At 45.4% G+C, this 24,584-nt stretch overlaps 1 protein-coding gene across 10 annotated transcripts; it reads left to right on the forward strand.

Annotated features, from left to right (window-relative positions):
- Nucleotides 1–1,330: 1,330 nt before the first annotated feature.
- Nucleotides 1,331–24,584, forward strand: UPF3A (UPF3A regulator of nonsense mediated mRNA decay). 10 transcript variants are annotated; one of them, XR_011528295.1, is made up of 11 exons: nt 1,331–5,840; nt 6,705–6,811; nt 8,253–8,359; nt 11,805–11,903; nt 12,010–12,120; nt 15,875–15,930; nt 16,014–16,172; nt 18,045–18,157; nt 18,639–18,799; nt 20,574–20,844; nt 23,389–24,584. XR_011528295.1 is itself a non-coding variant. In XM_070579443.1 (10 exons), the coding sequence occupies exons 1-10, from the start codon at nt 5,655–5,657 to the stop codon at nt 23,539–23,541; spliced, it is 1,410 nt and encodes a 469-aa protein (XP_070435544.1). In that variant the 5' UTR covers nt 1,331–5,654; the 3' UTR covers nt 23,542–24,584. The 10 variants fall into 10 exon arrangements, 5 of the variants coding, with proteins under 5 accessions (XP_070435544.1, XP_070435549.1, XP_070435546.1 ...); XR_011528294.1 differs by lacking the exon at nt 18,045–18,157 and having other exon boundaries at nt 18,639–19,085; XR_011528293.1 differs by lacking the exon at nt 18,045–18,157 and having other exon boundaries at nt 20,574–22,431.

Consider the following 24,584-nt stretch of genomic DNA (forward strand, 5'->3'; position numbering starts at 1 on the left):
ATTCATTTGCCTTTTAAATCATATGGGAAAAAAAGAGGAGTTACAAACCAAAAGCACTAATACTGTCTTTACATTTGCCTGTGTACAAACTTCCTTAACTTCTACTTATTGAGAATGTCTTAATTTCTCCTTCATTCTTGAGGATAGTTTTGCCAGATATAGAATTCTTGATTGACAGTGTTTTTTTTTTTAGGATTTTAAACATGTCGTTGCACTGCCATCCATGGTTTCTGGTGAGAAATCAACTCTTCATCATATTCAGGATCCCTTGTATCTGAGAAGTCGCTTCTCGTGCTGCTTGCAAGGTTCTGTTTTTATCTTTTGACAGTTTGGCTGTAATGTATCTCGGTGTGGATCTTTGAGTTTATCCTGCTTGGAGTTTGTTGAGATTCTTGGATGTGTCATGTCTTTCATAAAATTTGGGTGGTTTTCAGCCATTATTTCTTCAGATATTTTTTTCTGCCCCTTACTCTTCTGTTGGGAGTCCTATAATGTGTGTTTGGGTATGTTTAATAGTGTCCCGCAGGTCTCAGGTCCTGTTCATTTTTCTTCATTGTCTCTGCTCCTCAGACTGGGTAGCTTCAGTTGCCGTATCTTCAGGTTCACTGATTCTTTCTTCTGCTTGTTCAAGTCTGTTGTTGAACCCCTCTAGTGAATTTTTTTTTTTTTTTTTTTTTAAAGATTTTATTTTTTCCTTTTTCTCCCCAAAGCCCCCCGGTACATAGTTGTGTATTCTTCGTTGTGGGTTCCTCTAGTTGTGGCATGTGGGACGCTGCCTCAGCGTGGTCTGACGAGCAGTGCCATGTCCGTGCCCAGGATTCGAACCGTCGAAACACTGGGCAGCTTGCAGTGGAGCGCGCGAACTTAACCACTCGGCCACGGGGCCAGCCCCTCTAGTGAATTTTTTATTTCAGCTATTGTACTTTTCAGTTCCAGAATTTCTGTTTGGTTCCTTTTGGTAATTTCTTTCTCTTTATTGATATTTCCTATTTGTTCATCCGTCATTCTCCTGATTCCTTTAGTTCTTTGTCCATGGTTCCGTACATATATGGCAGAAAAAGAATAGCTCTCATTTCTCGAGGCCCCTGCCTGCTAATTCCAGGGAGTCTCCGGAGTCTCCGCAGGGAGCCTTCATGCAGACGAGGAGTCAGCACCACTGGGGTGCATCCAGGCCCCCCTCCATGTCAGCTCATCACAGCCAATGTCAGTTTAGTGCAGCTGTGCTCTCGGAGACCAGGAGTTACGAGCTGCTCTGACTCAAATAGTGTGTTTTTGAATTTCTGTTTTTCTTTTTTCATGGCTGTTCTCTCTTCTCTGTCAGGCATCATGTGCCTGTTTTTATATCTCCCTCTCTTTAGCTGGGCTAGAAAATCAGGTGACTGGACTTAAAATAATCATTTTAAGAATAAATAAAAGTGAAGGTATTAATACTTTTCTCACATTTATGTTGCCTGCCAGACCACAATATTTCTTCATTTTGTTTTTTCATTGATCATGTGGTATGATGAATAGGTTTCTGGGAAAGCAAACTCCTGGTAAGTGAGCTATGACTGTACTGACAGAGCTTTGGGCTTTTAAGACAAAAAAGGCAAAAACTAAGACATTTAACTAAGCTGTTTCTCAGATCAGCAACAGTTTAGTACCAATGTTTAGGCTCAGAGAGTATCAAAAAAGCCTGGCCCTGAGCTAGCATCCGTACCCATCTTCCTCTACTTTATATGTGGGACGCCTACCACAGCATGGCATGCCAAGCGCTGCCATGTCCACACCCAGGATCCGAACTGATGAACTCTGGGCCACCAAAGCGGAATGTGCGCACTTAACCACTGTGCCACTGGGCCGGCCCCTCACTCACCACTTTGACCTGTGCTCGCAAGTGAAGCGTAGCCTTTCCCACAAGAAGCATCTGCTTGAGGACCACATTTGTGCTGGTGTGTTTGGTTAAGCAAAGCAAAGTTACCTGTTATATTCACTCTGACATTTGGAGATTGTTTATTACTGCTTTGTTTTAGCTGTAGTTCTGTGTACATGTAAAACAAAACATTTTAACAGGCTGGAAAATGTGTAGGAAGCTAGATTTTCCTTTGTGATATACTTATTTTTTTTTCAAATAAAGTGATCAGTTATTTTACAAGTGTATTTATTCACTGTATCTTGAAATTTGTATTATAAGGTTTTATTTAAAGAATAATTTCATCAGACAAACCTGAATTCTAAAATTCTGTCATTTTTCTGAAGCCATTTCTCAGAAATCTTTTTGTAGTAACAGTAAAGAATCAGCGGGGTCTTTAAAAATTCACAGTAGTGGCTGTTATTTAGGGGGAAAAAACATGTTTGGGGATTTTGCTGCTAGATTTATAAGAAATAAGCACCCAGCAACATGTGAATGCCTGTAGGTGCCAGATGCAGGCCTGGGCTGGGCGTACAGCATTGAATAAGATGTAGTTCCTGCTTAAGTGAAGTCACAGTTCAGGCTTGTGGTGGGTGTTCTTTGAGTGTTGAGTACAGTGTGGTAAGTGGAGGTTAAGGTTCCTGGGGTCTCAAATGAAGCCATCTTGGCTGGGAAGGTATTTGGGCTGAGAGGGTTTCAGGAAGCTGGGCAGGACATTCTAGGCAGAGGCCATAGCGTAAGCCATGGCTTCATGTTGGAGGCAAAACACGGACACAAGAAATATCACAAGGGTTGCACATGATTGGGCCTCATGAGAAACTGAGGACAAGAGTTCTTTTCTCCATTTGGTAATTTTGGTATTTTTTGGCTCAGTAATAAAAGAATGTCCCTTGGGGCAAGAGTGCTTCAGTAAGACTGGACGTGAGGTGTGAGATTTAGAATCCTTTTTACTACCCCAATATAGAAACATCACTAAAGAGCTAAAGTTAGATATTGAGGTGGATGATTGTTTAATCTGAGTAATATTTAGAAATTAAAGAAGGAAAACCTGCAGATAGATTGAGGGCAGTTTTTTAAAAAGGTATTCCAAATACAGATGGTCCTTCACATACAATGGTTTGATTTATGATTTTTTTTTTTTTAAGATTGGCACTTGAGCTAACATCTGTTGCCAATCTTTTTTTTTCCTTCTCCTCCTCCTCCACCCAAATCCCCCCAGTACATAGTTGTGTATTTTCGTTGTGGGTCCTTCTAGTTGTGGCATGTGGGATGCCGCCTCAACATGGCCTGACGAGCGGTGCCATGTCTGCACTCAGGATCTGAACCAGCGAAACTCTGGGCCACTGAAGCAGAGCACGTGAACTTAACCACTCTGCCACAGGGCTGGCCCCACTATTTAGGATTTTTTGACTTTACAGTGGTGCAAAAGCTATAGGCATTCAGTAGAAAACATACATAAACTTTTGAATTTTGGCCTTTTCTGGGGCTAGCAATATGCAGTATGATCCTCCCCTTGTGATGCTGGGCAGCGGCATTGAGCTGTGGCTCCCATCATCCACACAATCATGAGCGTGCACAACGCATACCACCATTCTGCTTTCATTTTCAGGACAGTATTCAATTACATGAGATATTCAACACTTTATTATTAAATAGGCTCTGTGTTAGATGATTTTGCCCAACTGAAGGCTCATGTGAGTGTTCCGAGCACGTGGAAGGGAGGCCAGGCTGAGCTAGGATGTTTGGCAGGTTAAGTGTATTGTATTTTCGACTTACAGTATTTTCAGCTTACAAGGGGCTCGTTAGGATGTGACCCTCGTAAGTTGAGGAAGATCTGTATGTGCTGTGTATTTAAAGACTACTGAAACATTTACATTTTTTAAATGGGTGGTGTCCACAATTTTCACTATCAGTCCCTTTTGCCCCTACCACCCACCCTCACTACATAGCAAAAGATTTTATCTGCAACCACATTTTCCTTTTTATCACAGATAAGACCATCAGAGCTTTTGATCAGCCTAACTAGGCTTTCTGTACTGAGTTGACTTGAGACAAAAAAGGAAACTGGGTCTAGTATGTGCAACTCTATACAGGTGTGTTTCTAATGAGATTCCTTTAGACTTTATGAAATAGTGAAAATGGCTCCGGACCCCCTTTGTGGGGTTTAGAGAACTCAGTTTTGGGACTGCTCTTTGAGTCTTCCTGTCCACTTAAAATGCTACTCTTTAAGTGATTCAAGGATAAAGTGCTGAATTGAGTTAAGCCTGGATTTACTTCCAGTATCTGCCAGTGACTCCCTTGATCTTAAAGCCTCGGTTACTCCATTCTGTAACTTCTTGTTTGTACTTGAAGTTCTTGGGAGAAAGGTGCTATGAATGAAAAGTGCAGCCAACATGAAGAAAAAGAAATATAAGGAAATATGAAAAACCGTGGCATTTAAAAGTGAAAAACTTTCATATAAATTATTCTAATAAAAAGTTACTGCCTGCATGTTTGTAAAAGATAAATACACAAATGTGATCCTGGCTTGGTTGCTGTCCCATTTAGAGGCTTAAAAAATTGAATGAAAACTATACTGGGAAACCTCAACACCCTGTTTTGTGGGTGCCATGCGTCTGAGCTACCAGTTACCCTAAACCAGCCAGTACCACCGTCCAGGCCGCAGTCAGTGCTGAGGCCTGAGCTCCTGAGCACAGCCCAAGTGAATCTTCTTTCTATGCTGGCCAATTTCCACTCGCGACTCTGGCACCTTTATTCTATTCCGTATAGTAAAGCAATGTACCTATTTGTGCTGTTTGTCAACAGCTTGATTTTTCTTAAATGTAATTGCTATTCTGATGAAACATTTAGACTTCCTTGCGACGAGGTTTTCACATGTTGATGTATATGGTGTCGCTATTTGGGTTTAAAACTGACTTGGCTTGAACTAAAGCAGCCTGATTTATGGCCTATCAAACATACACTGTACATCTGCTTTAACCATTAAAGCATGCACTCTCTTAAGGACGCATACTTCCCCTCCTTTGCCCACCAGTATCAGTACTCCCCTATTTGTAAATGCAGCGTTAGTCCCCTTCCGGACATCAGAATCACGTTGACCTGCTAATTTGCAGCTGAATACCTCCATGAAGCTTTGATGAATACGAACTCTGCGCATGTTTAATATATGTTCTTTACCCTAAAAAGGAGTAAGACTGTACTGGAGACCATGCTTCTCTGGAATGCTTTCTTGCTTTTTTGAAAATGCCTTCCTGGTTTATAATCCTCATTCTGGATCAAGTAAAACTCACCTTATATAGAATGGTTGTTGGTTATTTCGCACGGATACTTTGAAAAGAATAAATAGCTGTAATTATTTTACTAAGCACGTGTATGTAATTCCCAGGACTGTTTGCGCAAACGGCCAGCTCTCCGCGGGAAACAGGTTCAGCCCTGCAGAGCCTTACTAAAGTCCCCTGGGCTCCAGACCCTCCGAGGTCCGGCTGTGTGCACTCGGCCGGCGGCAGCGTTTCCCGGGACCGCGGACCTGGGCAGCGTGACGCGGAGCTGGTTGGAGGTGCGGGCCCGGGGCCCTGGCCGCCAGCGTCTCCCTGCCCCGTGGGGGTGGGGGACCGGGACCCGCAGCATACTCGGCCGGCGGCGGCGAGGGCGGGGGAGACGGGGGAGGGGAGGGGCGGGCGCCGTCCGAACGGCGGCGGCCCAGTTCTCGCGAGGTTCCGTCCGGGCGAGAGGGGGGCGGCGGCGGCTCGGCAGCGGCTGCGGGATGCGCTCGGAGAAGGAGGCGGCCAGAGGCCTCGGGGCGGCTCTTGCTGCGCGGGGCCCGAGCGGGCGGGAGAAGCCGTCGGCCATGGAAGTCCAGTTCCGCCGGGAGTCACCGCCTACCACGTCCTCCGGCTGTGGGGGTGGCGCAGACAAACCTCGCGAGGAGAAGAGGACGGTCCTGAGCAAGGTGGGGGCGGGGCGAGTGGAGGGGCGGGGCGAGCAAACCTCGCGAGAGGAGGGGGCCCTCAGCACGGTGAGGTGGGGTGGGGCTGGGTGGTACTGGGGACAAACCTCGCGAGAGGAGGCGGGCCTCAGCAAGGTGAGGCGGGGTGAGGGCGGCGTGCTGTGTGCAAACCGCGCGAGAAGAGGACGTTCCTGGGCGAGGTGGGGGCGGGGCCGCGGTGGGCGTGCGCATTCAGCACCGCGGACAGAGGCCGCGCGGGGCCGGGACGCGGCGACGCCGCAGACGAGCCTCCCCGGCCCGGGCGCTTCCCTTCGCCGCCGAGACGCTGGGCTCCGCGGCGCCAGGCGGAGCTGCCCATACGGCCGAGCACCGTGGCCGGAGGGGCGCGAGGGGCGTCGGGGGGGCCCCGCGTGTGGACCCTGCGGGCGGGCGGCCGGGCGGGGGGGGGGCCCGGAGCGAGAACGTGCCCGCGGGCTCGGTGGGCTGGCGCCCCCGCGTGGGTCCCGCCGCCTGGTGTGGCCCGCGGGCCGCAGACGGAGGAGCCGTCTGGGTTTTGAGCTCCGGCGCGGACCGTGCGAGTCTGGCCGAGAGCTGCCTGCGAGTCAGGAGACGGTTGCGTGGAGGAGGGCCTTCTGCGCAGCCTTTTCTGACCGCACGAATCCCTTTCGCATTATTCAGCCCTCATTGCCCTTCCGACAGCCACGTTCTCCACGCGTGTATTTCTTAACCTTTCCTAGAGTGTGTGTTTCTGCTGGACTCGTGCTTTAGATTTTCCTCTGAGCATAAACACAGGTGACCAAGCCCTGAAATAATTGAAGCTTAATACAGCAATAGTGAAACAAAGCCCAGCCAGCGTCCTTTCCCCAGGTGGTCATCCGCCGGCTTCCTCCCAGCCTCACGAAGGAGCAGCTGGAAGAACAGCTGCACCCACTGCCTGCGCACGACTACTTTGAGTTCTTTACTGCCGATCTCAGGTGAGAAGCTGTTTACCGATGTTGAAAACCTCTGAGGTGTTGTCAGCTGATGGAAAATATTATAGATAATAGAAGGCATCTTCATTTCCATCTTCTTTTCCACGTGTGCCCAGAAATCAGTGCTGACCTTTATTTCTAAGTAGGCAGATCATTAAATTCCTCTAAAATAGATTTGAAATATGCCTCTGCCAGCACTACCATAGTCCAAAAACAGACAAACTAACAACATATTACTTAAATTTTCTATTTTGGATATCAATAAACCTTCATAGAGCTTTTTAAAGTAAATTGTATTGAGATATAACAAAGAAAAATGAATAAATAGTAGACGTATAGCCTGATGAATTTTCACCAGTGAACATGCCCACATGACTAACCCCAGATAAGGAAACAGAATATCCCAGACCCCAGAAGCCCCCGTGTGCCCGATTCCATCACTAACACCCCGACCTGCCCCTGCCCAGTCGTGTCTTTTTCAGTTCCTTTTTACAGCTTGGTAATAAGGTGACTCTGACAACACTGTAACACTTCCAGATTTCCCTTTAGATGACAAAGAGAGAGCGGACCAGGTCAGACCTTCAACAGGTGACAGTTCAGCTAGAATTTAGTGATTTTCATTATGTTTTTATCAACATATTCCTTATCATTGTTATTTTTATCCTCAGTATCGTGAGTTCTCAATTATGGTAGCTATGGAAACTTTCCTTTAGAATAAATGCATTCAAGTGAAAAATGTCAGTCCATTCAAAGAAAAATATCACTAAGAAGTCAATTTAGATATAGTTTTTTAAAAAACTAACATAAAGATGGTTTTCAAATGACTAAAGTTTAGGAAAACTGGTACCGTTACATGAGGACGGGCGCTGGACTCAGGTTGGATCCCAAGCCTTTGACGTGTCCTCTCAAGTTCCTCATTTCTCCATGTTCTCATCTGTGACATGGGGTTGAAAGTTCCTGCCTGTGAAGGAAATTGGTAGCTGTCAGGTGGGGGAAGGCTTAGCTCTCTTGTAGACCCCGTACCATGTGCTCCAAGAAACACTCAAATACCTGCAAGTGTTCTCTAAGTCAGCAAACGATCTCTTACAGCACAGCATTTTCTCCTATGAACGAGTCATGATGCATGATGAGGAATGACCTTTGAATAACCTTGCCTCTGGTTTTCACCCTCTGAGGCCCGGTTATTTTAACCTGGGCTCTGGGCAGTAGAGAAGCTGACCTGAAGTGCCTCTCCCAGGGCACTGAAAAGATCTCAGCTGATGTTTTGTTTGTTCGTTTTTGGATTTTTGCTAAAGAATATCCGTATTGTTGTAATTAACTGAGAGATGATTCTTTGTCATAAAGGTTTTATCTAGTTTGTTTTATCCAGAAAAAAAAACAAAAGGCAAAATGAAAGAAGTCTTGTATTTTTTACTAACCGTTTTGCTGTTATCTCTTATTTCAGTCTTTTTCCTCATCTCTACTCAAGAGCATACATTAATTTTAGAAATCCTGAGGACATCCTTCTTTTTAGAGATCGTTTTGATGGATATATCTTCATTGACAGTAAAGGTTGGGTCATTGGCTTTTTAAACTCCTTCTTACAATCGCCAAGTTTGTTAATTAAATTTTAGTGGAATGTTTGTGAGTTTTAATTAAGAGAGTTTCAGATACTAATCTAAAATAAGACATAGGTTTTCATTATAATATTGCTGTGATTGTGTGCTTATGTTAAAAATTAAAATTATATATACATCAAAGAATTTCAGCAAATCTGTGTAATAGTGACAACCTATTTTTGTATTATCATCAGAGAACGAAGTTTTTCATATAAATGAGTTTTCTGGATAAGTGAACTGTATTTTTTTATGTCTCCCAACTAAATTATTTTACCCGTGTTTGATGGAAGTTTTCTCAAATATATTATTCACTTACATCTGTGTCTTTCTTACAGAGTACTTTTCATAATTATACCATTTCTGGATGATGTCATGTAGGGAGGGGGTTGTAATAATGAACGTTGGTTTTGACCTTGTTGAATGGCACTGCCAGCTGAGGCAGTGACATTTACCTTGACTCTAAATGGTTCCAATTCTTGATACTTTTTAGGTTCTGCTTTTGATTTTTTTTTTCTTTTTCGTCCTTTCTTGTCAGTCAGCCGTTGTGTTCACGGCCATCGAGGGTGTCCACCTCGATGGCGTATTGTTTTCTACGGACGTTGTGTTCACAGCCGTCAAGTGTGTCCACCTCAACAGCGTATTGTTTTCTTTGCACCCCTCACCAACCAACCTCTTCCCACTCTACCCATCCCAGGAATGATTGTTTTCTTCTTCTCAACTGAGGGGTAACAAACTAGAAGAGGTGGTTAAAGGGTGACTAGACTGAGGCCAAGAGATTTTTCCTGTGAGTAAAGGCACGTTTCATGGTGAACTATTTGACATTCGTGTTGGATGCCTGTTTTCTCAGTAATTCATTCAAGTGCCTTTTTCCTTTACTTTCTAAAAATTGTGGTAAAATACACATAACTTAAATTTACCATCTTTTTTTTTTTTTTTTTTTTTGGTGAGGAAGATTGGCCCTGAGCTAACATCTGTGCCAATCTTCATCTATTTTGTATGTGGGATGCCACCACAGCATGGCTTGATGAGTGGGATGTACGTCTGCACTTGGGATCCACACTTGTGAACCCTGGGCTGCCAAAGCAGGGTGGCGTGGCCTTAACCACTATGCCGCCAGGCCAGCCCCATCTTATTCTTTTTTAAGTGTACAGTACAGCAGTGTTAAATACACTTACATTGTTGTGCAACCAATCTCCAGAACTGTTTTCATCTTAGAAAACTGAAACTCTGCACCCATTAGACCACCACTCCCCGTTCCTCCCTCCCCCAGCCCCTGGCACCCCCCTTCTGCTTCCTGGATCTGAATTTGATGACCCTAGATACCTCATATGAGTGGAATTTTGCAGGATTTGTCTTTTTGCGATTGGCTTATTTCACTTAGCATGATGACCTCAAGGTTCACCCGTGTTGTAGCATGTGGCAGGATTTCCTTCCTTTTTAAAGCTGAATAATATTCTGCTGTGTGTATATACCACATTTTGTTTATCCATTTGTTTGTTGATGGATGCTTGGGTTGCTTCCAGCTCTTTGCTCTTGTGAATGGTGCTGCTGTGAACGTAGGTGTGCAAATATCTCTGTGAGACCTGACTCTCAGTTCTTTGGGATGTATACCCTAGTGGGATTGTTGGACTGTGTAGTAATTACATTTCTTACTTTCTGAGGAACTGCCATACTCTTTTCCATCGAGGCTGCACCATTTTATATCCCAACAGTGCACAGGGGTTCCAGTTTCTCCGCATCCTTGCCAACACTTGTTTCTTGGTTTTTTGATAGCAGACATCCTAGTGCATGTGAGCTCGTATCTCCTTGTGGTTTTGATGTGCATTTCTCTAATGATTATTAATTTTGAGCGTCTTTTCATCTGCTTGGCCATTTGTATGTCTTCTTTGGATATATATCTATTCAAGTTCTTTGCCAGTTTTTAATTGAGTTCTTTGTTTTTTGTTGTTGAGTTGTAGAATTTCCTTATAAATTATGGATATTAACCCTTATCATATGTACAATTTTCTCCCATTTCATGGGTTGCCCATACATTCTGTTGATTGTGTCCTTTGAGGCACAAATGTTTTTAATTTAATGTCATCCAGTTTATCTATTTTTACTTTGATTGCCTGTGCTTTTGGCATCATATCCAAGAAATAATTGCCAAATCTGATGTCAAGCGTTTCCTCCATGTTTTCTTCTAAGAGTTTTATAGTTTTAAGTCTCAAGTTTAGGTCTTTGATCCATTTTGAGTTAATTTTTGTATACAGTGTTAGGTAAGGGGCCAGCTTTATTCTTTTGCATGTGGTTATCCAGTTTTCTCAGCACCGTTTGTTAAACAGACTGTCCTTTCTCCATTGAATAGTCTTGGCACCCTTGCTGAAAACCACTTGATCATATATGTAAGGGTTTATTTCTAGGCTCTCTATTCTAGTCTTTTGGTCTGTTTGTCTGTCTTTATGCCATATGATTTGAAAACTTTATGCTGTTTTGATTTCTATAGCTTTGTCGTAAGTTTTGAAATCAAGAAGTGTGTCTGCTGCTATTTAATAAGTATCTACAGTGTACCAGGCATTGTGAATGCAGCACTGAGTCGGACATTGTCCCTGACTGTCTGACGCCCTGCTCTCCTCCTGGTTCTTGACTTTATTCTAGATAGTTGAGTTTAGCACAAAAATGTCCTCCAGATAAATGAAAGTTACAGTGTCCTAGTCACTTGACCATTCCTGACAAATCTAAAGGTGACCACTCAGTGGGTTTGGTCTAAGGTAGAAGTGTCCCATTTGTTGGTTAAATGCTAGCAGATTCTTGTAGTGAACGTTTCTAGGGTGTTTGTTTCCTTCTCATGTACCAGCAAAATCAGTTTCTAGTGACTTTCATTGTAAACTTTTCTTTTGGAAGCAGATCTTACCTGAATCTTATCTACACCTTTCGAAGCCCCTCTTTTAGCCAAGTGTCTCTTCTAAGCAAAGTGATTTCCTAGAATTCATATAACAGATTGATAATTGAATTAACCCCTTAAAATTGAAAAATTTTAAATGTGACTAAGAAAGCTACTTAAAGGTGATTACGTGATAAACTCTTTGATGGAGGGAGATCAGGTTTCTTGAGGTATAATTTACACATGGTAAAATTCACCTTTTTGAGGTACGCAGTGTGATGAATTTTGAATGTATTCAGTCATGTAACCACCACTAGAATGAGAAGAATTGTTTTACTTAATAAAAACTTGCTCACCATTTGTTTAAATCTGGAGTTTGACGTGCTAAGGCTGCAGTTGCTTGAAAATATAATTATAGTTTAAGCAGTAACATTATCCTTGTTATACTTAATCTTTAAGTAAGCTAGATCATTATTTTCCAAAATGAATAAAGTAGAATCTCAGAATGGTCCTTAGAATTTGTTTCTTGTTAAAGGCCTAGAATATCCTGCAGTGGTAGAGTTTGCTCCATTCCAGAAGATCGCCAAAAAGAAGCTAAAGAAGAAAGATGCCAAAACCGGAAGCATTGAAGACGGTGGGTCGCTGCTGGATTACGCAGCCACACGTCAAATGCTGTGATCAAATGTCATCTCTCCGCCATCTGTGGGGAGGAGTGTATTTATTTCTTTTTAAGTTTACAGATGCAGAATACAAGAAGTTCTTAGAAGCTTACTGTGTGGAGGAGGAGAAAGCCGCTGCCAGTCCTGAGACTCTTCTGGGGGACATAGAGGCAAAGACAAGAGAACTTATTGGTATGTTTTGCTCATTTCTTTTCTTTACTGTATTGAGATATGTATTTATAGAGTGTGTATTTATTTCTTCTTTTTCATGATTACTGTAAAAAATTGACACTTGTGACAGGCTTGGCAGAAACATAGAGTATTTCCCAGTTTTGACAAAAGGATGGTAAGGTGGCAGCTCGGGGACTGTTTCTGAGCGTGTGTTGGTGGAGAGCACCTGAGTTCTCAGGTACAGTCATTTTGTTTCAAAGTTACAATGCTTCCAAACGAGCAGCACGGAAGACTGGAGAGTGCTGCGTGCCTGGCTGCTTCGGGGGAGCATTATCGTCAAAGTGGGAGTCAGCCGTCTTTGCAGAGAGCAGTCACAGCAAGAGAGACTCCGTTTAAGTATGAGGTCATCTTGCTGCTGTTAAAACAGTGTTAAGCCCCCTGAGCAAGCCAAGCAACCAAGTGGATAAACCAGCCATAGCACAGAATCTGGTTTGGGTCAGGCCTTCAACCCTGCACCCGCAAGCAGTATGTTTTAGAAATGGTTATCTCCTAGTTGCAATCCCCAAAAACTCAAGGGTAGACTTGAAACACCTTTTTCTGTCCCCAGGCCCTCTGCTGTGGCTCCCAGACATCCCCGTAGCGCCTCCCTTCCTGTCTGCCTCTGCCCCGTGTGAGGCCTCCCCTCAAGACCCTGTGCCCCGCATGCTGCGTCCTGCTCACGCATTAAGATGGACAGGACAGGACAAGTCACGTGTCCATCTCCCTCTCGTAAACGCTCTTCTCATTTTGTCTCCCCCACCCCCAGCAGAACTGTGTGTTCGTCTTTGTAGTCCAGCACGTAGTGCGTTGCTGGGACAAGTTTAAGTGTTGAGTAAATGTTTGTTGAGGAAATTAATAAGAAAAGTTAGCATTATTGAAATATTATTCGTTAGTCTAATAATGAAGTTTTATATTTTATAACAGCTGACTTAACCGTGGTTTGAAGGATTTTTAATCAGTGTAGTAAATATTTCAGATGTGCTTAGGATGCATTTGCTCATTTTATTCAGCATGTTGACTGGGTACCAGCTCTAAGCCTTGGCGAAGGGACAGAACAGGAACAGGATGCACGAGGCCTCTGCCCTCATGTAGCTGCCCTTCTGGTGGGGGTGACTGTACTAAACTGATGCAGAAATAATCAAGCTTCGAGCCAGAGCATTTCCATTTGTGATAAGCATCACAAATGTAGTGAAACAGAATAACGGGGTGGAGAGAAAGGCCCCTCTGAGACCCCCTTTGGCTGAGACCAGCTATGCCAAGAGATGGAAGAAGAGGGAACTCTGAACGGAAGGGCTGGAGGCTGGAGCTCTGGGCCCGTGTGGTCAGCACATGGCATGTAAGAGCCAGAGAGGCAGACGGGCACCACGTCGGGCTGGTGGTGAGAGGTTTGGATTTTATTTGAGGGACCGCTGGAAACCATTGTGGGAGTGATACCGTCTAATTTATTTTTCTCCATCACTCTGGCTGCTCCATACTTGGTGCATTGTGGATGCCAAGAGAAGAAGCTGGGCCCCTGGTTAGGAAGCTCGTGCTATAGTCCTGGGAAGGGTGCTCACACAAGGTTGGCAGAGTCAGCATCCATTCTGGAGGTAGGATTGGCAGAACTGAGTGACGACTAGATGTGGGCAGTCAGCAAGCAGAAAGAATCAAGCCTTCAGGAGTTTGTCTTTGCAGCTCAGTGGATTGTGGCCCCATTATGCCTGGGGAGGATGCGGGAGGAACAGTACTGGGGGAAAATCGAGATTTCACTGTAGAGCGTGTTAAATTTAAGAAGAGCTAAAGGAAGAAGCAAAATAGAAGTTAGGTACAGAGCTCGCCTTCCAGCCCTTGCATTGCTCGTGTGCTTTGTTTTAAATGCCATTGTGCAGGGTAGATGAGGGTGGGGCAGGATCTTTCACTTCCTGGCGGTTTCAAGACGTCCCCTCCGTGGTCAGACGCAGACTGTCCAGCAGATCCCAGCCGCCCTTCTGCAGAGGAGGGATGAGTCCCGTCCTCGCTTGGTGCCCGTGCACAGTAGATGCATTGCGGTTGTTTACTGAATGAGCCACTGACAGAGTCCACCAGCCCAGGACGCGGCGATGGAGCTTCCTCTCTGCACTTCCTGTTTCTGCCTGTCTAAATTTGAATCTTGAATTCATGGCAAATTGCCCTTCTCTTTTCTTAGATTTTGGCCTTCACTGTATTCTTATTATCAAGACTAAGCAGTGGGGTTGAATGGAAAGACTCACTCTGAAGTTGCAGATTAGTGCAGTGATGTGTCAGGGTCTGCAGAGCGAGAGGCAGACCTGGGCTCGGGCCCAGCTCAGGACTTAACTTCCACTGCCTGTTCCTTACCGAGCGGGTGACAGTGCCTGGTATGCACAGCTCTCTGTGGGTGCTAACAGGTAAACTGTTGCTTAAGTTAATACTAATTTTACACATTACATATTACATATTAGTATTGTATTACATGCTCATGAGTCTTCTCTTTACTAAGTGATACACTTTCATGGTTTGTAAAGCACTTTCTGATACAAGGTCTCATTTACTCTTCACGTGGGTTCTTTGGGGTAACAAGGCAGGTGTTTCGTAGGAGAGGAGGGAAGGCAGATGGGGTCTCAGTGTCATCTCCCCCACCCACCTTGGCTGACAAATCCAGAACTTCCATGGTGCAGAGGAGAGTCCTCACTAATTTTGGGTGACTTGCCTGTTACAAAGGGTGTCGGCTGTGCTCATTGCGAGCCAGAGTTCGTGGTTAACACAGGAGCCACCCCGGGAGAGAGCAGGCGCTTGTTGGTTTCTGTGCCTGTGACGAAGTGTGGGCATCTGCACTGTTAGCTCTTCATCACAGCCGTGACCTGGACCGAGCTCTCCTGGCAGACACCGTTTGATATGTGATGGCGAGGTGTGCAGGAGTCCTCAGTTCCTATCAGGAAGCCCTGGCCAGGGGCTCTCGTGTGATTCCCGATTCATTCCTGGTCCTCGGAAGTCCAGAAATGCCATGTCAGTCTTCAAGTGCACCTGGGGGTTCTTCCCTCTCCCGTTTAATCTGAGGTCTTGAAGACCCGTAGAGTGGACCCAAACCATCTCCCACCCTCCCACCTTCCTCAGCCACCGCCACAGGGGAGACAGACCCCTCAAGCTGGTCCTCTGAGAGCAGCACGTGACCTGCCAGCATCTGGGTCAGGTCAAACGGCTCAGGGGCGTGAGGGTCGAGGTAGAGTCGGTGGAGACGCTTGGTCATGGGCAGTTGCTCCTGTTTGGATCGACATATGGAGTCATTTTCTAAACTTTTATGTCTGGTTATTCAATTTATGGAGTATATGTTATAAGAAATTACAAGAATCCACATTGCTTAAAACCGTTCCCAGAATATGTGTTGAATCAAAGTGAATATATAAATATGTAATGATTTAAAATATCTGCAGAAATGTGAAGAAATTTATAGCACTTTGGAAGTTTAATGCATTATCCTCGTTTTGCTTTTTTGCTTTTATGCCATCTTTGTGAGTAATATGTGAGTTCCTCAGGAATCAGGAATTAAATGCCTGCTGTGTGAGATGGTCAGCGCCTCCAGATCACGTGCCTTATGGTGATGGAATAAGAACCCCTGGAGTGCAGTGTCCACGTGCAGATTTAAAATGATGATATTCTTCCCCTAATTGTGTTAAAGATTAAATTGAAAACAAATATTTAAAATAAAGGAGAGAAATCTTATTTTAGAGTTCAGTGCTACATTACAATTTTTGTGTTTTAGCCAGAAGAACCACGCCTCTTTTGGAATATATTAAGAACAGGAAGTTAGAGAAGCAGGTGGGTCTGGCCTGTCCCTCTGAATGCCCTTCCTGTCTGTGCTGTATGCAGACAGATGATGCACATGCCTCCCCCACCTCTAGAGAATTCGAGAGGAGAAGCGGGAAGAACGAAGGAGGAGGGAGCTGGAAAAGAAACGCCTGCGGGAAGAAGAAAAGAGAAAAAGAAGAGAGGAGGAAAGATGTAAGAGAAAAGAGGCTGACAAGCAAGAGCGAGCGGCGGAGAGAGAAGTGAGGATTAAGGTAATTTCTTTCTTTTTTCCAAAAGTTCTGCTGTCCTGATCATACCTTTTAGGAAGTTCAGCTCCTTAGAGTTCCAAGAACATTTCGTTAGTCTAGTCTTTTATTATCATCATTCCTTCTCTCTGTTCTGCAACAGCAGTTCTCAAACTGTGTTCCCTGAGCCTTAGGGGTTCCCTGGACATGCTGTGTTTGGGAGGACCGTGTGGAAGGGTGGGGGAGGACCAGCCTCCTGCATGTAGCATGAGCACGTAACACCTCCCTCCCACTTGGCCTCCCTCCCGCCCTCTTGGCCTGCCTCCCTCCCTCTCAGCCTCCCTGCCTCCCTCTTGGCCTCCCTCCCTCCCTCTCGGCCTCCCTGCCTCCCTCTGCTAGGCTGACCACCTCAGGCCTCTGCTCACTTCCCTCCACAGGGAGCTTTCCTCAGACGCACATCTTCTCGTAAGTGGCTCCTTCTCATCTTCTGGTCTCTGTTCACATCTTATTTCCACAGAGGGGCTTCCCTGATCCCCTTGAAAAACCATTCCTCCTGTCCCCTCACCCCACATCTCTCTACCCTTTTATCCTCTTTTAGTATGTGTTTGTAGCATTGCATACCACCTGAGGTGATCTTCTTCGCTTTTTCCTGTTTTTGTCACTGTGTACACCATTCTCCCACCCCTGTGGCCACCACTGCCTTAGTGAGAATGTCAGGTGTGAGTTCCTTAATTGTGGGCACTTATCTGTTATTCACAACTATATTCCTAACACCTAACACAGGGTCTTTTTCCCTGGTTCCTGGTGCTCAGCTCTTAAAACCATTGCAATCTCTGGAGGGAAGAGTATCTCCTGTTTGCAAATAGGATGACGGGTAGCTGAGGCCCTGGGTAGCTTCGGGGTGGGAGCTGGTCACCAGAAAGACCAAGGCATGCTTAGAGGGTTGGAACTTTCAGCCCACACTGACCTCTGGAGAGGGGAGAGGGCTGGAGATTAGGTTCAGTCACCAGTGGCCAGTGATTTAAGCAATCGTGCCATTGCAACGGAGCCTCGTAAAAGTCCCTAAAGTGTGGGGTTAGGAGAGCTGGTGCACACATCAAGGTGCCAGGAAGGTCGTGCCCCTGGAGAGGGCTTGGAAGCTCCAAATCGCTCCATATCCCTGGCCCTGTGCATCTCTTCCCTCTGGCTGTTCCTGAGCTGTATCCCTTGTGTCAAAGCGGTTGACATACGTAAAACCCTTTCCTGAGCTCGGCGAGTCATTCCCATTCAGGCACTCCCGGAATTTATGGCCAGCCAGTCAGAAGTACTGCTGACAACCTGGGACTTTGGACTGGCATTTGAAGTGGGGACAGTCTTGTGGGATCTGAGGTTAATTCCAGGTAGACAGTGTCAGAACTGATTGAGTCGTAGGACACCCAGCCTGTTGGTGAGTTGGAGAAGTGGTGTTGGAAAAGACCTCACGCGTGTGGTTTCAGAGGTGTTATGAGTAAAGACAGTTCGTAGATGTGCAGTTACTTGTTGGATGGCTGGATGAAGACATCCTGCCGTGGTTCCCTGTGGTCTGCATTTATTACAGGCAGCTGTTACTTTTGTAATTAAAAAAAAAGTTCAGTATTATCTGAAAGGAAGTGTTTAAGCCCACAGAACCCATGTGGAGAATAAGAGCATATTCACAGGCACGCAGTGCACACCTTCGATGAGGAGCAGCCTTTAGGGCTCTGCCTTCCGTTATATTTGTCTGTGCCCTTCTGAAATGAGCTCGTTTAGTCACGATGTCTGTGTGTGTAATTTTGCTATACTTCAATTTGAAAAATGTTCACTTATTTAAGTGAGAACAAAATTCTCAGAAGTAGACCTTCTGTTTGTGTTCTGCAAGCTGACTCTGCCTGGGGACCTCAGTTTCAGAGTGAGAACGAGGAGGAAGGCCCAGATTCAGAGATAGACCAGTTAAACGCGTCGTACAACATGCTGAGTCTGTTTCAAGAAGGAGAATAATAAGTGTTTGGAAAACTGTAAGCCTTCTAAAAGTCATCAATAGAAAGCAACCTTTTAAAAAATATTTTTTCCTTATTTACAAAAGTAATACTTGTTCATTTTAGGAAAACTAGAACCTGTAGATGAAAGAAATCATTTTAGTTCTGCCACCTAAAAATAATCACTTTTAACACAGTATTGCAGACCTTTTAGATGTTTTTGTATGTGTGTATCAACATATAAACAGAAATCAGATCATTCTGTCTTGTAACATTCTTTCATTCATTAATGTGAGCATATTTTCATCACATTAGCTGCCCTAAATCGTTTTTCATGACTACAAAGTATTTCATTGACTGAATGTTCCCCTATGTATTTAACCAAAACCTGTTCATTGGACCTTTAGCTTACATTTTTTGCTATTCAAACATTTGGGCTCAATATTCGTTTATATTTTTAAACAACTTCTTTGATAATATACTCTTAAAGTGACATTTTACTGACATTATACTTTCTCAGCTGCTTAAGAAACCAGAAAAGGGAGACGAATCAACCACTGAGAAACCAAAAGAAAGAGGAGAAGAAGTCGATGTTGGAGATGCAAGACGGGAGCCCTGTCCCAGCTGTGCCGTTGTGAGGCCCAGGCCCCCAGAGAGCTTGTGGGAGGAGCCCAGGGACAAGTGAGCCTGCGCTTCTGCTGCTTTGACCGCATTCAGCATCTTAGTCAATACGAGTGCATGTGTTTCATAATATTCTTGGAATTCAGGAGCTTTCCCAGGCTGTGCTTGTCTACATCTTTGTTTCTCCGTGGTCACGTGAGGAGCTTGGTGAACCTGTGTAGTCTGCCGTCTCCAAACCAGGGAGATGCTGTCTGTGACTCCCTCCCCTGTCGCTCTCCTTCTCCTCTCGCAGCCCTGCTCCTACACATCAGGGCTTCCGGACCTTCTTCCCAGGCTCTTTTCCTTTGTGAGTCTTATCAGTTTGTAATTTTCCTGTTTTGAGATATCTTGCCTGTTTGGTCTTCCAGACCTCCTTCACTTTATCTACAGAATTGTAAATTTGAGAACCCAGTCTTGTAGGTGCTGGACAGTCTTTTGTGATACAGAATAGAATTCCAAGTGCTGTGACTCCTTTGTTGGCATTGTCATCCCTCTGGTCCCGCTGTGGAGTTTGACCAGCAGCTGCGGTCACTAGCTGGTGTCCACTAGCCCTGACTCCAGCTGGGGTCCTTAGGCACGCAGTTCTCTGCCTGCTCATGACATGCATCTTGTGAAAGGAGCTTGACAGGGCTTCTCTGGGGACAGGACAGACACAGCAGTGTGTGCACATGGGCCCGAGAGAGAGCAGCCAGATGCTGTCAGAAGGGAGTTCTTTCTTCCTGCCCCTGGCCTGCATCCTCGGGGTTTGGGCGCCTCCCCACAGTCAGTGGGGCCATGTGCGGCTGGGCTTCTTGTGCCCCTGACCTGGGGCTTCTGCCCACCTGCTGCACTGGGACACCCACAGAGCTTCCTGGAGCCCAGGGCTGCGCTGCTCACAAGGCTGACTGGAAGTGGATGTGAGTTTGGAGGGGAGATGGCAAAGTCATGGGATTAGGCTGCTGTTTTCCCAGAATCACAGTAATCTGAATGACTCCTTACTGTCTTTCTTGCACACAGAGTTGTGATAAAGGTTTTCTTCCCTCTTTTGGGCGGTTCTGGTTTATTGGTTTGTTTATAAAATGAATTTATACATGATTATCAAATCTATGATCTTTTAGCATTGTGGTCTGTTACAGGCGTTTGTATTATTATTGCTTATTTTGTCATGTTTCTGGCATGAATTCATACTTTGCTTATGGATCTCTTTGTCGCCAGCAGCCCTGCTGCTTCTGTACGTGGGGGAGCCACAGGCAGTGTGTGGGGACTTTGCCTGTTGTTCGTGGAGGGCAAGAGTTTAAGAACAAAGTGAGCTAAGCAGCCACCTGTGTATTTACTCTTCATTTAACAGTTTGATATATGCACAAATATTACTAAATTTCAGTTAATTTTAGCTATGCTTGGAGCAGAAACTAAGCTGTCAATATTAGCTCTGTGTCTTGATGGATCTGGGCTTCTAGGAAAGTCACTCAACCACTTTTAGTCTCATTTACTTTATCTGTATAAAAGGGGGGATTATATTTACTTTGGAGGGTTACTAAGAATTAGAAAAATATGTATATATGGTACTTTAGCATGTGCCAATTACATATGTGTTGCTCAAATGTAACAGTAAATATTGTTATTACTATTGTCTGTTCACCTTTTCAGTGGCCTTTATTGAAGGCTGTGGTGTGCCCATCACGTGGAAATTTGGCAACACAGTGATGAGCAGACTTACATATTCTGTGCCTTTTTTGGAACTTACCATCTGGAAGGGGAGGCAGGTGATGGACTGGCAGTTTACGTAAGGTCACTGATAATTTGTATTGATTCACAGGTCACAAAATGACAGTGATAAAGAGCAGAGGGATGTGGAGAGAAGATTTCGAGAAAAAGAACTTGAAACACAAAGATACCACTTGGATGAGAGCAGAAAGCACAGAGCTCACTATGAGTTTGAGCCGAAATGGGGGAAAGGATTCACCCCAGACAGAGGGAAGAAAGGGAGCCAGGATGACGGGGTCCCTATGGAGGCCACAGAGAGACCAGCGGGGGAGCAGAGGAGCGTGGGCGGCCCTATGCCCAGGAAGGAGCGCATGGGAAACAAGGTTCTTTTGTTCCTTTGGGACAATCTTTCACTCACCAGTCTGTGCTAACGCTACTAGCTGTACTTCTGCAGGCTTGTAACTGCTTTTCCTAACAGAAATTCTTTTATTTAACCAAAAAAGGGCAGTCTGCCTAGGTGTCTTGAGGTACAGGACTGCGCACTCTGATGGGGAGAGGCCACCCCGCTGGACCCCGCGTTGTCCTGGGGAGCGTCCTGCCTGAGGGTCTGCACTTGCTGGAGCCGTTGTTCTCGTCCTCTCAGTGGGCACCATGTCCTTAGTGGCAACTCCTGAATGAAACCAGCCATCATCTTTCTCAGAGAATCAAGTTTTTTTCCACCAGGGAAAAAAAGCATTTATTTAGTATAAAACTAGCACATTCATACCATTTGCTTGAGAATAAGTAGTGGCAAGTTTATAAAATTTACCCCTAAGATAATAAGAAAAATATTAGTGACATTTCATGGAGTTTTCCTTTACCTTGTGAACTTCCTGATTCCTAGCATAATCAGACGGCTCATGACACCCATGTCTAGATGTCATTCCATCTGTGCAGGTGGCACAGGATGGGGCTGCCCTCTTAGCCCAACAGGCAGCTTTGCTTTCAGGAGTTTGAGGTTAGTTTTTATTCAGGTCGCATTGTTGCACAGACGCACCATGAATGGGATCATCTCCCTCCCAGGGCTGTCAGGCCCCGGAGCCCAGCCTCCAGGTGAGCCGCAGAGGCTGCAGCTGCCTGGCTGCCGCTCATCGCCACCTCCCACCACCCCTGCCCCGCTGTGTCCTGTCCCTGCAGCCCCCCTCTGGCTGTCTGGGATGCTGCCATTTCAGGGATGCTATAGAGATGGAGACACATAGGCCCTGTGAGACTGGCTTTCTCGCAGCGTGACTCCCTTCAGGTTACCCAGGTGTTGCGAGTGTCAGTGATGTTGACTTTTAAGACGTTTCCAGTAAAGATGAGGCGGAACTCCAGACAAGGAGAGCCTTCTTGTCTTCCCCTCTGCCGCTCGTGTGTGTGTGTGTGTGTGTGTGTGTGTGTGTGTGTGTGTGTGTGTGTGTGTGAGAGAGAGTGTGTGAGAGTGAGAGAGAGAGAGAGAGACTTAGAGGGCTCGGTACTGGCTCGCCCTGAGGCTCACCGCCTGCAGCTGTGGGTCTTTGGGTGGGTGGTATGGACACTGGTTTTTCTGCTGCCTTTTGATTCAGCAGAATGAGGGATCTGGGTATTTGAACAGCTTTAGGTGAGGGAACTTTCAGTTAAATCTGTAATTCTGTAGTGGTAACAAGGTGCTCGTGCTCACAACTCCCCCCTTACAAGGCCTGGCAGGTTATGATGTACTTTTAGGATCAGTTTTGAACTCCGTCTGTACACACGGAAGTTACCCTGGTGCAAAGCAGAACCATGTGTGTTAGCCGCAGGCCAAAGGTGGATGTGCAGCCTGCATCTCTGCCTGCAGGGGATTCCGGTCTGTGGGGCCTTCCGAGCCCTTTCCTTCTCCTCGTGTTGGCCAGCCTTCTATTAAGGAAAAGAACATTCTGAGAAAGCCCCTGGTGGTGACGGTGGGGCCACACGCAGCCCAGGAGTGGGTGAAGGTGAGCTGGGGAGCCCTGGAGAAACCCAGAAGTGGGATGTGCCCCCCATGTCGCTCTGAGCTTGGGCTCCCCGGTGGCCGTGGAAAGGCTGAAGCTGCTGCTGCTCTACCCACAGCAGGGTGAGGAGGGAACCCTGACAACAGAGCTTCCTCACGGGGCTGTTGGCTCCACTGAGCTGGGACGAGTGGCTCCCTCCTTCTTCTGGGCTGGGTCCATGGCACCACTGGAGGAGGAGAGGAGAGTTGTTCCCACTGTTGCTACTGGTTGGCCTGAATCCCCTGCAGGCAGAGATGCAGGCTGCACACCCACCTTCTGCCTGGGGCCGACCTTCAGGACCACTCTGTCCTCCCCTGGCTTCGCTGCCCTTGTGCCCTGGGGCAAGTTAATTGCATTTCATGTCCTTTATTCAGTCATCATTTTTATTCACCATTTCTAAGAGGTTAATAAGATAATAGGTGAGCATTTTCTGTAAAGGGGACAGTTCAGGAATAATCCACGTGGAAGTTGCTTATTATGAATGCTATAACTGTTTAGTTTATGGCTCTAAAAAGCCATCTGGGGGGCCAGGCCACATTTTGTTTCAGGCTGCACCTTGCCTCTGTGTGCTGAGTCTCCAGGACTGAGGTGTGTGTGTGAGTTTTACTCTCTCAAACTGGGAAGGGAATACTATGATTGTACTGTTTTCTCAGAGGGTTCTAGGTTTGAGCAATAACATTTTCCCAGATTTCAGTTTTACCTTCTTTCCATTTATTTTAAATATTAACTGTTTTCCTTTTCATGGCTTTTTACCCCCCTCATAATGCCTGGTTTCTGAGATAGTGCTGTGAAAAAGGCTGATCTTTTAGCTTGAAGACTGATTTTCTTTAGCTAATTAGGATCTTCAGTCCCCAGAAATAGAGATGTTCTCCCTCCTGCATCACTGGCCTTGGAAGAATAACACTGCTTCTGTCCTGGCAGGACCGGCCATCCTTGCAGCTCTACCAGCCAGGCGCTCGCAGCCGAGCACGTGAATGTGGCGGAAGACCCTCTGAGGAGGGCCGTGCCGGGAGGAGGGGCGAGGCCGAGGATTCCGCAGGGGCTGGTGCCAAGAGGAGCGAAGAGGCAGAGTGAGTGGACGCGCACATGTTTGTGGCACAGTGAGCTTCCATTCGACATTCTGTGGATTTGAAAAGGCATCCGGAAATATATAGATTAGCCTGGAATATAACATGCAAGTAAATTACTTCTTACAAAGAAACTAGGAACAGGAACTATAAAAGTGGCATAGAAACATCTAGAAACCATTCTTTAGAAAGGAGCAATCTTTTTAAAAATTGAACCAAGTTTTCATAGATTTTACCATTTCTAATACAAACTAGTAAATATCATTTAGCCAAAACAGAAGATAATCTCCTTTGGAAAGTAAAGTGTGATCAGAGCTGGGGAGGAGACGAGCCTCGTGTGAGTTCCAAGCACTCGATGTGTGTTAGGAATAGCTCATACTGAGTTTGACGTGTTTGTGAGCAGGTGGTCTGTGGGGATCTGTGTCCTTGTGCCTCTTGCTGGTTTTCCACGAGCTGTGGTTTCTGGGAAGTGAGCATCTCTCATTCCCTCCCAGCCTTTGTAATTGAGCCCTTTCTGCGGCTTCTGTCACTAGCGGCTGGAGTCCCTCTGATAGGAACCCTGAGACCAGCTTCAGTTGTTATGTTACAGCCTTTTAACAATGTGGCCACTGACTTGATGAAAACAGTGTCACAGTCTTTTCATGGATGTTCTCGTGGTTTGTAACCATTATGCTCTGAAGATTGCTGAGAACATAAACAGCATTATTTGGGACAGGGATAACTTCGATGGGGCATCGAGGGTTTTTCTTTTTGCAGTCTGAGGCAGTTTTGTTTTAAAATGAGTTAATGTAGCTTTCTGAAACTATGCATCCTACAGTATTTTTTTTCTTTTAGTGAAATTTTTAAATGTTAATATATTTTTGGCACTATGCTTTAAACCATTTATTGAATAAAAATTTTAGTTGATATGAATATAATGTCCAGTTATGGTACTTTTCCAACATAGAATTTTAGATAATAAAATATTGCTTTTTAAAATGTAGCTTTAGTTACTGAATATTTGGCTGATTATATCTATTCCTTATTAAATATGAAATGTTTATCACAAAA

The sequence above is a fragment of the Equus przewalskii genome, chromosome 16 (genome assembly GCF_037783145.1).
Source record: "Equus przewalskii isolate Varuska chromosome 16, EquPr2, whole genome shotgun sequence".
Taxonomy (NCBI): domain Eukaryota; kingdom Metazoa; phylum Chordata; class Mammalia; order Perissodactyla; family Equidae; genus Equus; species Equus przewalskii.